Source organism: Thermobia domestica, chromosome 16, assembly GCF_964235325.1.
Source record: "Thermobia domestica chromosome 16, izTheDome1.hap1.1, whole genome shotgun sequence".
Classification (NCBI taxonomy): Eukaryota; Metazoa; Arthropoda; class Insecta; order Zygentoma; family Lepismatidae; genus Thermobia; species Thermobia domestica.
In genome coordinates, this window is record NC_137469.1 from 37900831 (window position 1) to 37920278 (window position 19448).

The 19448-nt window shown below is 35.0% G+C and overlaps 1 protein-coding gene across 5 annotated transcripts; it reads right to left on the reverse strand.

Annotated features, from left to right (window-relative positions):
- Positions 1-372: 372 nt before the first annotated feature.
- LOC145673022 (ubiquitin-conjugating enzyme E2 T-like) lies at positions 373-18625 on the reverse strand. Of its 5 annotated transcripts, none has more exons than XM_081742339.1 (6): positions 18512-18625; positions 9866-9994; positions 8280-8349; positions 7338-7542; positions 5132-5221; positions 373-1947 (listed from the first exon to the last, which is right to left on the reverse strand). In XM_081742339.1, exons 2-6 carry the CDS (start codon positions 9972-9974, stop codon positions 1855-1857), a joined length of 567 nt encoding a protein of 188 aa, XP_081598465.1. In that variant the 5' UTR covers positions 9975-9994; positions 18512-18625; the 3' UTR covers positions 373-1854. The 5 variants fall into 5 exon arrangements, with proteins under 5 accessions (XP_081598465.1, XP_081598467.1, XP_081598464.1 ...); XM_081742341.1 differs by having other exon boundaries at positions 9866-9991; positions 18516-18542; XM_081742338.1 differs by having other exon boundaries at positions 18516-18542.
- Between the last annotated feature and the right edge of the window lie 823 nt (positions 18626-19448).

Sequence of the window (19448 nt, forward strand, 5' to 3'; positions counted from 1 at the left end):
AAAAATTGATTAACTTATGTTACTACTATATGGCAAGTAATACTGGTATCTATAAAATGTTGAATTCCAATTTATTTCGAACTTTTTTGGTTTGCTCTGTGCCCCAAATGGCGCATTCTTAGCGACATATTGTACAGAACTTTCTGTTGCTTAAAAGATGTCTTAATTTGAAATAGGAAAAATAAGGCAAACTTGAAGATATAATACGGGTATAACGTTAGGGTGGAACAGAGTAGTTCTTAGTGCGCCATAAAATGCTTTATTGAATGACACCTAAAACGTTTCAGTGCATTGTTCTAATTCTCCCTATCCTTCTTGGTTAATCAAATATTAATCACCGAAAAGGAAACTGGGAAAATTCACACACTAATATACAACACAAAAATAACACATCATTTATTTCTAGATTAGCATAAAACATTATATATAAAATAATCTTTACAAAATATTACAATCGATATATACGGCAATCATAGATTTTACATATTATATATATATAGCATGCGTTTCATTCTTCGCTTATTTAAGTTTAATCTATTCTATTTACGTTCCGAAAAAAATATAAATTTTTCAAACATTTGTGGATTTAAAATACAACGCAGACGACACATCGAAAAAAACGTCAATTATTGCGTATTTTTACAATGATGTTATTTTTAAAAATAATATTTAAGAACAATATATTTCTGAGAAATGCTATGATGATTATAATAAGGCTGAAGATTTCAACATTCACAGAGCGGCAGAAGGCAGGAAAAACTAAGTTTAGTGGAAAAAAATGATTATTTTCAGGTATTTTTCTGTTTACATGACTGTTTTAATTTTAAAAAATCACCGACAAAAGTTATTTCCGTTTGGTCAAGTTTATTTTCGGAATATCGGTGCTATGGTTGGAACGTACAGAAAATTACATTCTTTTTAATTTAGTGTAAACTACTCAAATTGTACTTCGATTCTGAAATCATTTACCAAACGAATATTTTCAAACGGAAAGAACTTTTGTTGTTAACTCTACAACAGTATTACACAAGTAAAAATAAAATTTGACCAAAGCAAACATTCATTATTACTAATCTGTTTTACAGTTTCGGTAGTATATCATTACTTTCATCAGACACACTCCGTAATATAGGACTATAACACAGATTTAATAATAAATAGGCGTTTGCCTTGGTCAAATTATATATTTTTATTTAAAGTATACATATTTCCACAGCTAGAATGAGCAGCGTTCAGATTAACATCATGTACTCCAAAAATATTCTGCTTGTAGAACGCATCAAATTTAGCCTGCCGGACTGGTCTACGAACCACTACTTGATTTTTAACTTAGAAAAATAAGTTTTCATATTGTGTATACGTATTTCATTAAATGCACATACAAGTCAACATAAATTATGCTTACAAGACTTGGGGAGAACACATACTAGAAAAAGCTCTCATTTCTGTTTCATCCCTCATGAAGCCGGCTCCAACTGAAACCGACATTCATCCGCCACACATATATAATGATCTTAACGCTCCTACAACGAATCACAATATATCCATTCCTTATTTCCCAGAAATACCAAACGATTTTTTTTTTCAACCGTATTATCCTTTTTGTTCGCTTGTCTGAAATTTTTGCTGTTCCGCTGCCTGAGATCGACTCAAAATAAACAAACGTGGATGAAAGCCGAAAAATATTGTAACATTCATTTGTTAATATACTAATTAATTTGTAAATTGTTAATATATTAATTCATTTGTTAGTGCTTTCAGTAGTATGTGTATGTTATTCTAATTATGTAAGTATAATTTATTCTGACTTAAACGTATATATGTACAACTCGGATTCATGCACAATCTTCATATTCATGTTTTTAAGCGCTTGCATTCGGACGCCAATCCATCTGTGCTACTTCGTTTGCCTTCTGTGTTTTGATTATCTTTCTTTTTTGTCGTATTCTGGAAGAAGAAAGAGAACTTATTCCCTATTTTAAATTTACAGCACATTCAAAAATACATCACAAAATGCAATTAGTATCCCAAAGTGTGTATTAGTGTTATAATGTACGGTTCCCAATATTATCATCTCTTCATAATTTTCTAACCTTTCTGTTCTTGTTTGTTTGTTTTCTAACTGACATAACACTACATTAAATGAAACCAAAATTTGTATACGTGTATATATTAGCATTAAAATAATAAAACATGATTTGATAATAATGATAAAAATAATACACTTATGTTTTTAGCTTGTCCTTATACGTTTAAACGATTGCTTGTCATCAATATCAGTACGAATCCTTTAAGGATTTTCACGTCGCTTTGTGGACTCCTAATTACCAGTAACACTCCTGTACCGTAGAAATATTACACTTCGTTGACATCAAACACAACACTGAATTTAGCCCTCCCCGCGTGACTTTGGTGCACGAGGTCCCGGTGGGAAAGCCTTCCAATATACTCATTAGAGGTTCGGATTTCACCTTAAAATGTAGGTCCACGTCTCATATAGCCTCGGTGCCGGGAAAGACGCTAAACTCCAACAACACTAAATTTACTTTAAAAGAACCCACTTGATTCACTATCAGCACAAGGTGTGGCCCGTGTTTACGCCTTTGGTTCAAACTCTGGGATGAAGAACCAATTTTCTGAATTTGTGTCCATAAACCTAAAGGCTTGTCTGGGCTAGAATTTCGAAAAAACTGAATATTTGAAAGTACTCCCTGTTCTCTCTTCTGATTTTCGTCATTCGTGAATTTAAAGTTAATGTTTTATTATTCAATATGCATCCTATCAGTTCATTAGGTATTAATAATCATTTACAGGTTTATTAGTACAAAAGGAAAGTGCACTGTCATAAAGTTAAAAAGTAAATGACCCCCAAAAAAAATTACACACTAAAAGTAAATGACAAAAAAAAAAAAAAAAAAAAATTACACACTAACAACTTTGTTGGATGTCCTATATCGATAGATTATACTAACACGTTCCAGAGGAGCTACAAGGTCAGCCCATGGTGCTTACGTAAAATATGTCCAAATATAAGGACAATTACTGTAAGTAAAGTAACTAATATATCTTTTGAAAGCAAGGTTTGTAGTTTTCAGAAATGCCTTTAAAATAAAAACATGTCCAAACTATGATTTTATTTGCCATGCTTACCATTTGGTTTCTGTATCAAGTCGGTACAATAAAGGCAAGTTTATAAATAGAGGTGTCTATTTACTTATGATATACCTATGTACAACATATCATATCATAGTTTGTACATTTAAACTTTAAATTCCTCTTTAACTTATAAGTCCACGACTTGTACAGCCTCGGTGTTGAGAAGGGAGTACACATTCAAACCAAATAAGCTTAATTCAATAGTGAGGTAGCAAAATATAATATGTCAGCTTTCACAATCTTATCAAGCCATGAAAGTCGAGAAACTTTCTGCAAGCAGGCATGATTTTTACACTTATTTAATCTGAAGACGCCGACACAAAATTGGAACAACGTACACTCATTCGATCCCTGTTACAAAAGGGTTTAGCGGGGAAGTAGATTTATGAAGTTATGAAGACACGTTGCAAACACTGGAGAAGGAACCGCTATCATACGCAATAACCAGTAAAGTAATGGGTTGCAGAATTCAAACGTGACCGCCAGAGCATCGTACACGAACCAGGCTCAGGGCCAACAGTATCCACTGACGAAAATATCAAGATGGTGCACGATCTGATTCTTGATTATCGCCGTGAGACTGCAGCAAACATCGCTAAGACTTTGAGCATATCGAAGGGAAGAGTGCAGAACGTTATCAGCAACGAACTGTTGATGAGAAAACTTAATGTTCCCAGAAACCTCCATCTCTACTAGCAACGACAAAGACTGCTGCTCTTGGAGCAATATTGACGGCGCTTCCGTGCTGATACGGGATAATTTTGTAACACAGTTCGTGACACAAAACGAAACCTGATCCACCCAGAAAACAACACTCGAAGCAGTGGAAACACTATTAGTTTCCACCTGCAAAGAGACAAAGTGCAGGCTTCTGCTGGGAACATGATGGCAAGTAGTTTTTGAGATGCAGTTCTCCTTATTGACTTCCAGCAAAAAGGTGGCAGCATCACAGGATCATATTATGTAATCAGAACATGTGAGACACCATTGCTCACAAGAGACATGGAAAATTTGACAAAGATGTCATTTTCCATCATGATAATGCTCCACCACACATTTTCCGAGCTCTCATTAGACTCTGAAGGACGCGTAGTTCGACTTGTCATATCCGTTATACTCACCAGACTTAGCACCATCCAGTGTTTATCTCTTCCCCAAACTGAAGCAATATTTTCGTGTTACACATTTTCCGTCGGACGATGCTGTTGCTAAGTGATGTGACGACCAAGATCAATCCTTTTACTTCAGGACATGTTAAACCTGGAGAAAGGTGGGACACCTATGTTACGCTGCAGGGATATTATGCTGAGAAAATGTTATCAGTTGATACATTTGTAGTCACTCTTTCATAGGTAGGCGCACTACTTGTCAACCAGCTCTTGTACATATTTTTGTAAAAATCTTTGATCTATCTGGTCTTCGCAAAATCCGCATTTCCATACTAAAATGAAATAAAACATTTGTTTCAATAAGCTATCTCAATGCATATTATTACTGGTATCAATATTTTCAGCAGTCACTTAACTTCCTCTTTTAGTATCTGTTCTGCAGGTATGTATGGTTTATAAATATAGCTATTTATGTGCAGCTTCGTTGATCAGTAGCTAATGTTTCTATTTTCTGTGTGTGGAGCTCTGGGTTTGATTTCCGGTGGGGACGCTTTCTTCACATACAACTTCACTTTAAATAACAGATATCACTGTATAAGGCCTTAATCATGAAAAAGGACTAAAATCTCCAATAACCTGACGTTTAGATAGAACTTCAATTTATTTCTGTGATTACTCTTACTGCTTAAGTCAGTCTAAAGTTTATACTAGGGAGCTTCAAAACCAGATTTTCCTCACAGAAAGATGTTTACCGACCCATATATACTAGGACTTTCTTTTCCCCTTGCCAAAATTAGCTTCAGATATTTGGTGGTACTATTTTTCCGCAACCTGTGTATTCTGATTTGAACATAAAGCCTACTTACCGTCTCGTCTAAATGCTGAACGGCATATTTTTTTGTCCATTCCTCCGCCTTTTTGTTAAATTCAAGCCGATTAAATTTAAATTCCTCTGCCTGTTGAGAGACAAATTAATATAGATTAATTAATATAGAAATAAATAAATATAGATTAATATAGAAATAAGCAGAAAATATTTTCAAAGCTTACTTTTCAATAAATTTGATCATTTTATTTACATTATACTTCTTTCTACTATCTGAATTAAATATATTATATTTTCAGATATATATTTTTGGTTTCCTATGCATTAATCAGAAGAGTAAAAAATATTAATATTTGCAAACAACGACGCAATAACTTGGAGAGTGCAATTGAATTCTTGCAACAAATGTACAGAGAACTATTTTTTCTGTATAAGCAAAGAAAAAATCAAAATTCTAAACATTTCAAGAACAACATAAACAAGATTAACATATAAAGCTATGATGGGAAATCATTGAAGATAATCAGTTTTAAGTACCATAATGAATTATGTACCAGGAACTACATAAGTTGTATGGTTTACCCAACATTGTTAGGGTCGTCAAGTCTAGGAGGCTTAGGTGGACGGGTCATGTAGCTAGAATGGCAGAAAGTAGAAACGCTTTCAAAGTCTTGACAGGAAGACCAATCGGAAAACGACCATTAGGAAGACCTAGGCGCAGATGGGAGGACAATATTAAGATGGATCTCGCAGAGATTGGAATACAAAGTAGAAACTGGATCCAGTTGGCTAAGGATAGAAGTCAATGGAGAGCTTTTGTGAACGCAGCATTGAACCTCCGGGTTCCATAGGCCATAGAGTTAGTTAGGTAAAGAATTAAAAGGCGTAAATTCACCTCTAATGTGGAAGTTTCATCGTGATAAGAAGGCTATCCAGAAAATAATTCATGTTTGTAATAAATAAAAAGAAAAGTAAAAGTAGTTATGTTTTATTATACATTTTAAAGTGACACTCTTACATTATTTTTCGACATAGTCGCCATACAAGTTTAGGCACTTATAGAGAAGAACAAACTTACGAAGTCCATTGTCATAAAAAGCTGCCGCCTCTGGCTTCAACTATTCCTGTACACCAACCTGAAGGTCTGCGTCGTCATCAAAGCTATGCATTACCAGCTAGGTCTTCATATGGTGGTAGTCATTTGGTGCGAGATCCGGGTTATATGGCGAATCGTCGAAAACTATGTAATGAAAGGCTGGAATCGATAGTTGGGGTCTCAGAAAAAATAAATAAAATCTTTATTCAAGCTATTTCTCCAGGAACCTTTTGGTGAACTGCGTATGAAGCCCTATTTTGCGTTGTAGAACATCTAGCGCAGCCTTTATGTCGCCAGCAGATGGATGATAACGAGAAAATCTAACAGTTTTGAAACAAGAGGCCCCTTTGTTCAGTGACTTTCTAAGAAGTTATTTTCCCAGATAAATTTTGCTTTGTTTCTGGACTCATAAGACCCGAGCTCACTCATTGGTTCATCATTCTACCAACACACAAAACATAAACGTCACACGCAAATTTTGGCCAATGGGCGTACAACGAGCTTTGAGCATCATTTGGCAGCAATAATAGTTCGCTCTGAACTACTAAACTGCTTACGCCGTTTAAGGAGTTTCTCTGTCATCAAAACTCCACTATAGCCACCAAAGATTTATGGTGTGCATTATTGGCATGAAGTTGTGGGCGCCGTAGTATTTGTCAACATTCGTCTTAATAGTTTGAAGTATTAGTTTAGCTGAATGCTGTTTGTGAATGCAGAGTACGTGTGCAAGATCAGAATTGTTTTGTAAAAGCCTGCAACCAATCACACGAGATTTGGAGTACAAGTCACTAAAAGTTATGTACGTTAGTATGTAGTTCATTCTCAAAGTTTATTAGAGTACAATATACTGGACTCATTTTACAACACGTATATGTTTAATTTGTTTACCTATATTAATTCACCCACCAACCACCAATATCTCCCACCCTGATCGCGTCAAATGTTCCCTGCCCTATACCTTGGTCATTCACACATTATTATTATAGAAAGATTACACTTTTTGTATTAGTATAATTCTACTTCATCATATTATTATATCATATTATCATATTATTATATAGAAAGAATTATACTTTTTGTATTAGTATAATTCTACTTCATCATTAATATAGGAATTAAGAAAAGATATAAAACTTTTCCCTAAACTTACAATATCAGCCATCAACGGATCATCTGGGTTTGGCTGTGTCATGAGCAACTGTATAGCAGTCAGTATTCCTGAAATATTTATTGTTGGTCGCCATTTACCAGCAGGTGGAGCACGAAGCAAATCCAGGCATATTCGACCAGATGCATCAATATTTGGATGATACACTGGTGTTATAAATCGTAATCTCGGTGGTTCAAATGGATACCTGTAAAGATACATTATTACAAAGGACTCTTAGGAAATAAAACACTTCTGTTTGACTTAAATGCAAGTTTATTGTTGTCTCTTTAAGCATTCTGTAATAGTAAAAAAAAAAAAAAAAAAAAGGGGGGGGGTATATTTGTTTCATGCTCTGTATTACTAAACACCGATCAAAGCATGTAAGAGCTTCCAAATATGATTTTGTTTGGATGACTTTTTCTTTTTTCGTACCACGCGGACATGAGTCCAACGCTCGAACCACTAAACTACGGTTTTTCCTAAATATACTGTATATGCCGAATTATTCGCCTGCTTGTTAAGTGTATTGTGACGGTTTAGATTTTATGGATCTTAGCTACGCTGTTAACGAAATTACATGTAAATTCTGCAGTTACTAAAGAAAATTAGAGTTTGTTTACATTGTTAACAACTTACAACATTTTTGAGGTTATGCAACATAATATATATTTGTACTAGGCTATTTGGCAATTATATAAAACGCGATATTAACGATAACCACAATATTACATCCACCTTTCATGCACTTGATCCCATACCATCCTAGTTTGTGATGAACAACATCATGTCTTAGGTTTTTTTGGTTTCATTCTATGATTTTTATTTAATCGAATCATCACTCGCCTAGAGTAACATTGTTCTTTATAGCCTAAAGGAAATAGCAGCGGAATTTGAGCTGAAGATTTAATTTAATTCTATAAAAATTCTTGAAGCTTCACAAACCTTTCAGGAATGTTGATTTCCAATCTGAATACGCCTGTTTCGTATGGACTGCCCTCTGTTCCCATAATACCTGTAATACAATTAATTAATTAAGAGAAATTAATAACGTACTTAATAATGCCCAATAAATATCTTGATAAATACTAATCAAAGATAGAGAAGTGAATGATAGTACGAAGCGTATCTGCAAAGTCCGGTTGCAATCCCTGTAGAAGGACAAATAATACTTTTGTGCGTAAGTTGGCTATACGAGCTTTCACTGACATGAAATTTGCCACATACATGTCTTTGCCGATTATATACATACTAATATTATAAAAAGTACCAGGAGAATTCGTTATCAAATTATATTTCTAGAACAACATATTTATAGACATGCGACAATAATTTTGGACATGAGTGTACATATTCAAGAGAGCAGCTAGCACTGCTTCATCCTCAGCTATATCTTCCAATTAAATAATGCATCCAGATCCAGTAAAAGTATGTAGACTTTATGAGACATTACCTGCCCCAGCGAAACTAGTAAGACTTACTTTTCAAGTATATTTTGTACATGCATAACTATATTGCCAATTATATTTTGCTTTTCTGTTTTAAATACAATGTATTATTGATGGTAGACTACAAAAATTACATGTGTCGACTCAACCAAAACTAGAATAAGTAAGAATGCTTCAAAAGTAACTGAAGTTATTAAATTCGAATTCCGAATCGCTCAATTTTATGTGAAATAACCACTTTTAGGTTTTTCTCATTTTTGACAAACGATAATGTCACACTCTTAAGAATATACATACTCCAGGAGGGTGTCTGGTATTTCCATTTTCAAAAGTTACCAAACCTATGTGTTAGCCACTAGATCTGAGAGGGATTAAAATAATCAAGATCTTTGTTCAGTTTAACGTCCCACCTTTGTCCCCGGAGGCTAAAGGAGATGGTGATGATGATAATGAACTAAATGGTGGAATGAAGCAAATGGGAGGAAACGGGAGAACCTGAAGAACACCCACGCATGGTGTTTGTCTAGCACAAAGTTCACTTAGCAAGGGCCGAAATCAAACCAAGAATCCAAAGCACCACAGACGAGTGCAATACCACTGTCACCGTGACCCCAAAATAATTACAAGATTTGACTAGTAGGACTGAGGAAAATCTTAGGAAACTTGGTCAATGCTAGCCAGGGGGTTCGAACATGAGATCTTTGCACAGTGGCCGACGCATCATTACAGTTACCCGTACACTAGCACCATACATTGATCTGTAAAACAATCCTAATGAATCCTTGAGGTATGCGCATTACTGTCCAACTGGACGCTGAGTGTGTGTCTGATGATTCCTACACAGTATTCTTTCTTATAGAAAACTAGTAATGCCAAGTAAACATAAGCATTGAGATAGTCCTCCCTGCTGGTCTAGTTGCTAACGCGTACGTCTGTGGTGCAAATGGTTCCAGGTTAGATTCCTAGCGTAAAGAGAATACCGTAGAACGTTAACTATTAAAAAAAAAAAAATAATAATCATATAAGCAATAAACAAATAAGCAAAGAGAGAAACAATTCAATATACTGAAAATCTGAACTTACTGGCATCTAAAACATCCATTGAGTCTTCTCTAGGAAAACACGAAATCCCTGGAGGAGGATTGGTCCTCATAATCTCCAGTTCCCTCTTCATACGTGTAGCCTTCTGCATCCTTCATCAGTTTCAGGCTACTACGACAGAAAAAAGTATATTATTAAGTAATAAAACAAACCGCTGCATCCATATGTAAAAATTTTATGTCACATTAGTAACTCGTTAGAATGCTTAATTCGGGTCTTATCCATATCTTTTACGATTATAAGTTCGTAACTTGAGTGGGTTGCTTCTGTTTTGGTTACAGAAGTCATTACACATTGATAGTACCTGAACCCCAATTTAAAAGTGGATCCCGCTTTTCATGACCTGGTTTTACACAAACAAGTAAAGTACAACCATATCATGTAATAAAAATAAGCATTAGGATAATTTTCGAATATTTTGGATACACCTGATTTTTTCTGAGGTTGAATTAACGGTAATAGTTTTGTACTGAAGAACCAAATAAATTTAAAGGAGGAAATAGTATTGTACTTAACAGCTTACAAAGGAAAGGGTACGCAAATTACTTCACTTGAGTTTATAATAGGTTGCTTGGATACAATTCTGAACGAATTAATCAACTAATTCTATCGTTGAGGAATTTAAGAACATTTAATTCGTGGCAGGAACAACCATATGTTGAGATGTGTCGCACACAATCTTCGATTACTACCCTTCTGATAGTCATGTTGCTACCCATAACTGACAGCAGGACATTTTGCGTTCAACATTTCCCTATTTCTTTCCTTAGTCACATTTCCTGCACGATGTCTGCCTGCTAAGTGGCATTGGTAGATCGAGGGTAGGCACAATCCTTGCTCCATCCTGATCGAGTTTTCCACTCGTTTTCCTCAGTACCACTAGGCGAGGACCGGAAAGGAATCTTATGTAAAGCCAGGGCTCCTGTCTTTCCACATCCTTGGCCTTCCCCTATCCCAGCCTGAGTTGCTTAAAGACCATTAATAAGTTCAAATTCAAATTCGTGAATGTGCTTGTGTTGCTGTACTATTGATGGCTGGCAGTGTTCGAACTTACTATAAGGAAATAAACGCACACATTTTTGTTAATAGTATTTTATTTTTTAATTATGCTGCTTCTACGGATCAGCGCAATGGGCACAAATGTGACTTCGTTGGAATCTGTAGTCCATATTTCTTCCATTGATGTATCACTGACATTATAGGGTCACATTACACATTGATATGTAATTATGGTCACTGACATTATAGTCAATTTCCCAACCAGCATCAAGCGAATAATAGTTGTAATTCTGTAACCATGGATTTCCCGACATGTTGTTGTACGAACTTTTTCACTTGTCTCTCCACCTTCCATACGAATTTCTCCCCATTTGGCCGTGAATATATATATACCGACCGATTGGGATGTGATTCCTAACACCCAAAATAAGATTAAAAGTATACCCAACCTGAGTGCATAAATTTTTCCTTTCGCAGATATAGCCTGCCGAAAACATGAAAAAATGAAGTTTAAAGGTCTATAGCTCCAGTACTATGGGACCTACAGTAGTCGGGTCCAGACTTCACTTAGGAATTAATATGTGCGCTATCCAAACATACATATTTCAGAATCCTAAGGTACTCATGTAACAATTTTTATGGAGGCAGTTTGGCTAAGGGTATATAATTTGAAGTATTCTCCAACTACCCCTATAAAAATTGTTGCGGAAGTACCTTAGGATTCTGAAACATGGATATTTGGGTAGGGAACATACTAGTTCCTAAATAAAGTCTTGACCGACTACAGTAGGTCCCATAGTATTGGAGCTATGGACCTTTAAACTTATTTTTTTTTTTTATGTTTTCGGCAGCCTCTAAGTCTGAAAGGAAGCATTTGTGCACCCAGGTTGGTCTATACTTTTCAACTTATCCTGGTGTCAAGAATCACCTCCCAAATGTTGTTGGTGTTATTTTGAAACACCCTATATACATGGGACCGTATAACCAAGGCTTGGAAAAAATCCACTCGTCTGCTCGCCAGTGGCAAAAACTTTTTTTTTTTTTTGCACACTGGCGAGTAAAACACGATCAATCAAAAACGTGAATTCAAAAATAAATAGCAGATGCCATTTTTTTATTATTTGTAAGAGACCTGCCAATAAACAAAATAAAAAATGTATTGATATGATTAGTGTATCGCAAAGTGATTTTTTTTATTATATATATATATAAACACTGTGACTGGAAAATGGCCTGGCTACTAGATATTTTGGCTGGCGAGTACTTGCAAGCAAGATTTTCAGAGTCCTGCTTATAATTGTTGCTCAGATTTAGTAAAAAGTTCCCTGTGGCGATGAAATTACAGTAGCTCATATTCCAAAACAGCGAACCTGTACACTTTAAGGGAATTAGTTCCTTGCTAAGATTTTACTTCTTTAAATAAGTGCCGACCAATAGGTTTATATATTATGCTACAACATTCAACAGATGAAGAAAACACAACGTAACACAGAATACTGTCAAACGTTCTAGAATATATGCAGAAGTACCGATACAATCTTGCCACCTGTCTCCTATGATAGTGTCTCGATACTAATACATTTTTAAAATTTAAATTGAAGTATCATATCACCGGATTTACTCGCGTAATAGTCGCACTTTTTGTACCAATTTCTAAATGCGAAAATCCAACTGCTACTATTACGCGAGGAAAGGTGCCATTCAATTATCGCTATGATCAAAATAGTTTCGAATTTTGATACAAACAGCATTGTGTCAACATAAAATGGAGGGTGTAAGTAGGTTATCTGATCTTTGTTGACAGATGGGTCACGGTATTACGTATCAGTAAACACGAGAAGTTTTTTTGCTCGGATTCGCGCAAGATAAACAATTTCGAAGGAAGTCTCGTTCACAAAGACAAAAATCCCGCAGACTGCGACTTTTATGCGAGATTTTTTTTGGGGCGAATATTTTTACTTCAAACTTAAAGTGCGACTATTACGCGAGTAAACATGGTATTTAAGTACATTCTTACACAAGTTTTAACAATAATGATAACAATTAATGAAGAAAAGTTTTTTATGTTTAGTACGAATGATCCTAATTGTGTTGTGTTTGCTCATACCTTTGAACATTTTTGACTCTCCCGACAAGGGAGGGGAAAATTATTGGAATGACGTGGTTTTATTAAATTACGAATTTCATCTAATCTTCATATTTTGAGATCCCCTGAATACGTTTATGTAGTTTTTAGAATGATATAAGAATCCGCGATTATTTCAACACTGATAATATTAAAAACGGCTGAAGTAATAGTCCTAAAATTTAGTTAAGCACAAATTATTAACCAATTTCTCTCGAGCTGATTAGATTTTGACAAAAATCAAACAAAGGATACAGAAGAAGGTTGTGTCTGACAAAAAATCTCCAGATATTCTAGATTTTTTGTTTTATAAGAAGAAAAAGGATGCTAGGAAAATCGTAAGACTGGGTCTTCGAATCGACCACACATGACATTACTTATCTGAAGCAAGAGAATATTTTCAAGCAACTTTGCAACAGTCATGCATACCATCCAATAGCGCTCCGTGTACCACAGCCTGAGAAACCATGTTCTATAGTGTTATATTCTTGGCGCATGAACAAGTAGCTAGGTACAGATTGATATACCATGAAAAAATTTCCTCATGCAGAAAATAAACGCAATTTATTCCGTTAACTTCCACTACCTTTTCAGTATGACAAAAACGTGCAAAAAACAAACCAATTTGTGCTACGTTGCCACAAAACACGAATGCAAAAATGTCGCTCCAGTGGAGCCGCGAAGAAGTGATATATTATTATACGAACTACGATGTTAGTTTCGCATCACTCCACAGATATTCGCCATTTCCTTAGCTGAAAACAAACATTTTAACACGTTAAATATCTTACAAAGTCGTCTCTTTTATAATGAATCATGTATAAACATATATTTCTGTTAGTAATATTACTTTATACGTATGAAGTATGAACTGTTTACATAGTACAATATGATGGGAATAGAGGTAACTTTGCAATGGTATTTGCCCCATACTCCCTATCTACTCCATTTCTTCCCTAAGCTTTATAAATATATGGTTACTTAAAATAGATCAACACCGTGTTTTCCTGACGTACCCCTAAAGTTAACATGCACAAGCATTCTAAGCAAAATTGCATTGAAAAAAAAAAAAAAAAAAGGTACTCGTCGACTTTAGGCACATCACATTCTGCAAAATTTACAGGTAAAATTCAATACTCTGGACGCAAAAAGATTTTTATAACGGACAAATTTCTGCAGGGGGAAGACTAAAATAGTAAGTAATACAGCTGTATATGGAATATTTCTGCAAGGCTTACAAGAGAAGTATTTTATATTTAAAACTGCAGCGTTACTAGTGTAAAACTATAGCTACAAGAACTTGTATAACAACGTAAACTTTGTGTTGTTATAACTTTTGCTTACGTGCATATCCACCATCGCTGACGTGCGCTGCTCCCTTTGGACGCACCTCCACACAAGTTCACCAACTTCGCCCTGCACTAACTTTTAAGATAACATTTATCCTTTTAGGGGCCACCTAGTACCGGTTGGTCTTATTTTACAGCAATGTTTATGGTACATGTCCGGACGCTATATTTTACACACAAATCATAAAAAATTGGTAATTATCTAACAAATATTTCTAATGGATCCTTATGCTATGTAGGTTATTGTGTCGAACAGCGGAAATCTCTTGGAGAATAATGAAGAGGAAATTAGTGAAAGAATTATACCTTTTCATCAATTATTTCAAGTGATGATCCTTAACTTCAGCTGGACGAGAAAAGTCCGAGTGCCATAGCACAATTGATTCATCAAAATACTTCTACCTAATTCTCTTTAACACTACTAACAGTGATAATAAGGGACTGCATGAGACTTAAGACGTATTATTAGGTTACGACTGTTACATTGTTAAAATACAAATAAATAAATAAAATAAAATAAAATAAAGGCCTTTCATTTCGTCCTTCTAATTGACGGAGGCGTGCAGGTCAAGCCTTGACACACTACTCGAAATAACTGTTAAAAAATTACACCTCTTTCACTACTTTCTTTCTTATTGTTCTCCAATAGATTTGTTATGGGCCACATAAAATTACCCCATTTCGTATAGATAAAATTCAAGGAAACTAGAAGAAGTAACTCAAATATTACAACTCTCTTACGATTTGCGTATAAATATGCCATAAGAACTAGTACAAAAAACAAACCTGTGTTAGGTGGCCATTAAAAACACTAATGAAATCTAACCGAGTCAGGGCGAGCTGGTGGGCCCGTGTGTGCGTCCGAAAGAAACAAGTGTGAAATGAAATGAAATTTTTGAGTTTTACGTCCCACGTTTATGCCGGGTAGGCTAAAGGAGACGGTGATGATGAGTAATGAATGAAATGGTGGAATGAAGAAAGTGGGAGAAAACGGGAGAACCCCGAGATAAACCACGCACACGGTGTTTGTCCACCACAAAGTTCACTTGGCGGGGGCTGGGATCGAACCCGGGACCCCAAGCACCAGAGGTGAACGCTCTACCACTGAGCCACCGCGGCCTCTCCGAAAGAAACAAGTGTGTCAGCGACAGTGGGTATATGTGTAAGCGAGGATAATGGAAACAAGGGCAAATTTTTACTTTGACTCCAACTGTGACTTCAACCGATTCATGTGATCCGGTTCCCGGAGCAGTTTAGGAATCATTCCTAAACTGCTCCCGGAACCGGATCACATGAATCGATTACAATTACTAACACAGTGAAAGTAATGTACGATGTTAAGAATTATACTATAAGTACAAGGGCCACAATGTTACTATACGATGTTAAGAATTATACTATAAGTACAAGGGCCACAATGTTACTATACGAAGTTAAGAATTATACTATAAGTACAAGGGCCACAATGTTACTAAACATCAATTCAGGTGAAGCGGTGACTATGAATTTTGAGATCTAAATGGGGGGCTACCGCCCCCCAACCCCCCCGCTCAAGTACCATAAAAACATCCAAAATAATAATAAATAATCACACCACTACTATAAAGCTAAGATAAGAAGGGAAAAATTAAAAAAAAAAAAAAAAAACACTCGTCTCTAATCATAAATCAGTGCATGACAAAGAAAAAAAAATTACATCTCAACAAGACAATAGGACAAGCAGCAGCAAACCAAATACTTTGCCTAATATTCAAATGCAAAACAAATCAAGAATAAAAATAATATGAATTAAAAAAAGAAAACACTCACCATTTCGCCATAGGAGAAATCTCATGAATAATGAACTCATAACTGCTGATTCCACACACGAAAAAATAAGATACCAAGAACACATGCACAATACTCAACATTACTGAAAAATGTTCCTTTCCGCACACACGTCGTTTTATTAAACCGAGCACACTTGCTATTATTACAAACAAGAAACCAATAAACGTCCACTTTTAGAATACGTCGAAAATATCTTCAGTTTACACCACAACTATGATAGGTTTTCTCTAACTCCATTCAACCAATTCAATTACGCGCTCCCGCATGCCACAAACAGCAGCGCACACATACATGCACACAGAACATGTGACTACTAACCAACTACCATATGACTACACAAACACCTAGTGGGAAAAATATGAACTAAGACGTCACACCAAACAGGCACGAACAGTTCTAACAAGTGACTCACGCACAAACAGTTCCAGGAAGTAACTGAACCTATAAGAACCGATTAAAGTCACAGTTGGAGTCAAAGTAAAGACTTACCGAAACAAGTGTGTTTTGCCAATAATTACGACTTTTTTAATAGCACTTGTCATGGTTTCATACTAGTAACGCACCACTTGTATATAAAATACGGCACAGCTTTTGTACACTGTGCAGCAATACACTGCCGGTGGAAAATAGTATATAATACGGTCATCTTTAATATGCAGTCCCAAATTTTACCCGTCGTAAAGCACATGTAACGATTTTAAACCTGTAAGTCTACACTAGTAAACGTAAAATACAGATATATTACTTTGTATTTAATTCTGTCACCTGGAGAAATTTGTCCCTTATAAATATCTTTCCAGGGAGAGGAATGAATTTTAGTTGCGAACTTTGCTAAATACGGTGTGCCAAAACTTGACCAGTACCGATGGAGGAATATTTAGTTTTTTTCTTTTAAGACACGAGAGAGCTTCAAAAGATGAGCAATTTCTTTCAATGATCTTGTCATTTAAATGAGAACTAAATATATGTCATCCTTCTTGAGTTACTGTACTATCTAATTTGTAATACATTTAATCACTAATTGACTCTTACGAGTCCATTGAATAGTAGAAAGTTAACAATAGCTTCTTTAGCCATCCATTGTATGTTGCCGTAACATGTAAAAGGATCCATACCGAGAAGTTAATTTCTGTAGAAAGGATACTCGATGATGTTGAAAAAGAACACATTCAAACAAGAGATGGTATTGATACGGGTTAACTTTACAACGCCTGCTCTAGCAGGTATACTCACTCAGAAACGAGAAATTACACACTAATAATCTTATGCAAATGGATCAAAACTTATTTAACCTTAAGCTAACCTTTTCCTAACCCCTACCCTACTCTTCTATACTTTTTAAAAGGGCCCTACTTATCGATGCGCAGCTGGAGCGTGTCTTGTAAAGTTTACCCACTGATACTTAATAAGGAACGCAAGTTGGATAGTAAAGTTTCAAAGTGTGAATCATATTTATTTTCCAGAGACCTCTGAAAAAAAAAAAAAAAAAAACGGGTTAAGTGCCGTATCGCCGGTCCAATTTTAGGAAATTTACGGGTCAATTGGAAAATTTATTTAAGTTTGGGAGAAAGAATGAGAACAAGGCAGGTAAGGGGAATAGTAAAAGTTAAAGAAAGTGGTTATATTTGTTGATTGTTTTTCATGTTGTTAGTGGCACTGTATGTGGAGGCGGATGGACTATTTCGCGGAGAGGTACACTTGTTTTACTACACGGATCCATAAATTGCAAAATGTACAGAAAAAAAAAAATTGGCAAGTCTTTAATTTGCCCATTTCATGTCGAAAACAAAACCCAACCAACCCCTGCCGGGCTTCTAACCCGTTCCTACTATTACTATTACTCCTGCCTCTACTAATACTTATCCTATAGATCCGTATTAAAGTAATACTGCACGCCTAATGTAACATAATCTAACGTAACTTAATGTAATCCAATAAAATATAACCGAATGCAATACATTTTGGTGCCTTTTTTCAATTTTCAAAATGGTTCGGCGATACGGCACAAATGCCAAAAAAACAGACAAGCATTACCTTACTGCATACTTGCACTTCAGATTAGATCAAATAGGAATACCCTTGCATTCTGGATTTGATGAAAAATTAAGAAAGGAATGATCGATCAGCTGATGAAGAATAGTATGATTCTGAGCGTAACTTCTGATTCCGATTAAGTATACGGTAAAGGATCTTCTATTCCACTTACTTACACAGGACATTTGAATGCAGATTAGAACAGAATTCTATCTACATTCTGTTATTATGCATATTATTATTTTCCATTTTTCTGTTTTACGAACACATACACAACTTTAAACCACTTACTTATATCAATCGCATTACCCGCCTAGCACAAGCAATGAAAACACATTCGTATCTTCTTCTTCTTCTACTTCGAAATCTACTACAAACTTTACCCAGAACTAGGGTTTAGGTTTTATTTAGGCAGCTGCGAACTATATTCCCTATTACACTTTGTTGGTTTGCTTTGTTTTATTCTGTCTTTAATAGTCCAAAATTTAAGTTAAAAATTCCTTGTCAGTGCGGTTCCGTATAATCCTTGAAATCAAATAATTAGGTCTTCTCTGAAATTGTTGATCTCTGTTGATATACATAAAATTATTTTTTTTTAAATTTTTATCAAACTTGGATATAAAAATTATTATATTTTGTCAATTTGATTATACGGACTGTTCTTAAAAATAAATTTCAATTATAATCTTCTAATTGTGAGTTTTCGCTAAATTGCTTTATCAGATTAGTCCGTTTTTATTTATTTTATATTTGAATTTCATTTAGTTGTAGAAAATCTATAATGGTGTGAATGATTTTCCAATTATTTGATGCCAGAAGATTTTGTAAACAGTATGATCCATATCCAAGATTTTTAACTTTAAAAAAAAAATTAAAGTAAATAATAATAAAGAAAAATATATATATATATATATATATATATATATATATATATATATATATATATATATATATATATATATAATGTATAAATAATAATAATAAAATGAATTGACTTAATTTGTGTTTTCTGTGTTTTGTATGATGTTCCCTTTCCTTGAGACGACATGCCGTGTCGAATGTATCACTGACTAGTGACACCGAACCTACCGGGCCCGTATGGGCTCGTCATCAGCAGTCACTGACACACTCACCAAGCCAATCATCTACGGAAAATAGAACTCAAATTTGGCCCGAAATATAAAGCTTCCAAACTCTCTTCCATCTCGACTCACAGTCCGATATCCAG

Coding starts and splice junctions, on each gene's coding strand:
- LOC145673022 (XM_081742339.1), bottom strand. CDS start 9,974: ATGCAGAAGGCTACACGTATGAAGAGGGAACTGGAGATTATGAGGACC. Junction 5,222..7,337: donor ATCCGTTGATGGCTGATATT/GTAAGTTTAGGG, acceptor GTCTCTCAACAG/GCAGAGGAATTTAAATTTAA. Junction 1,948..5,131: donor TTCAGCATTTAGACGAGACG/GTAAGTAGGCTT, acceptor TTCTTCTTCCAG/AATACGACAAAAAAGAAAGA.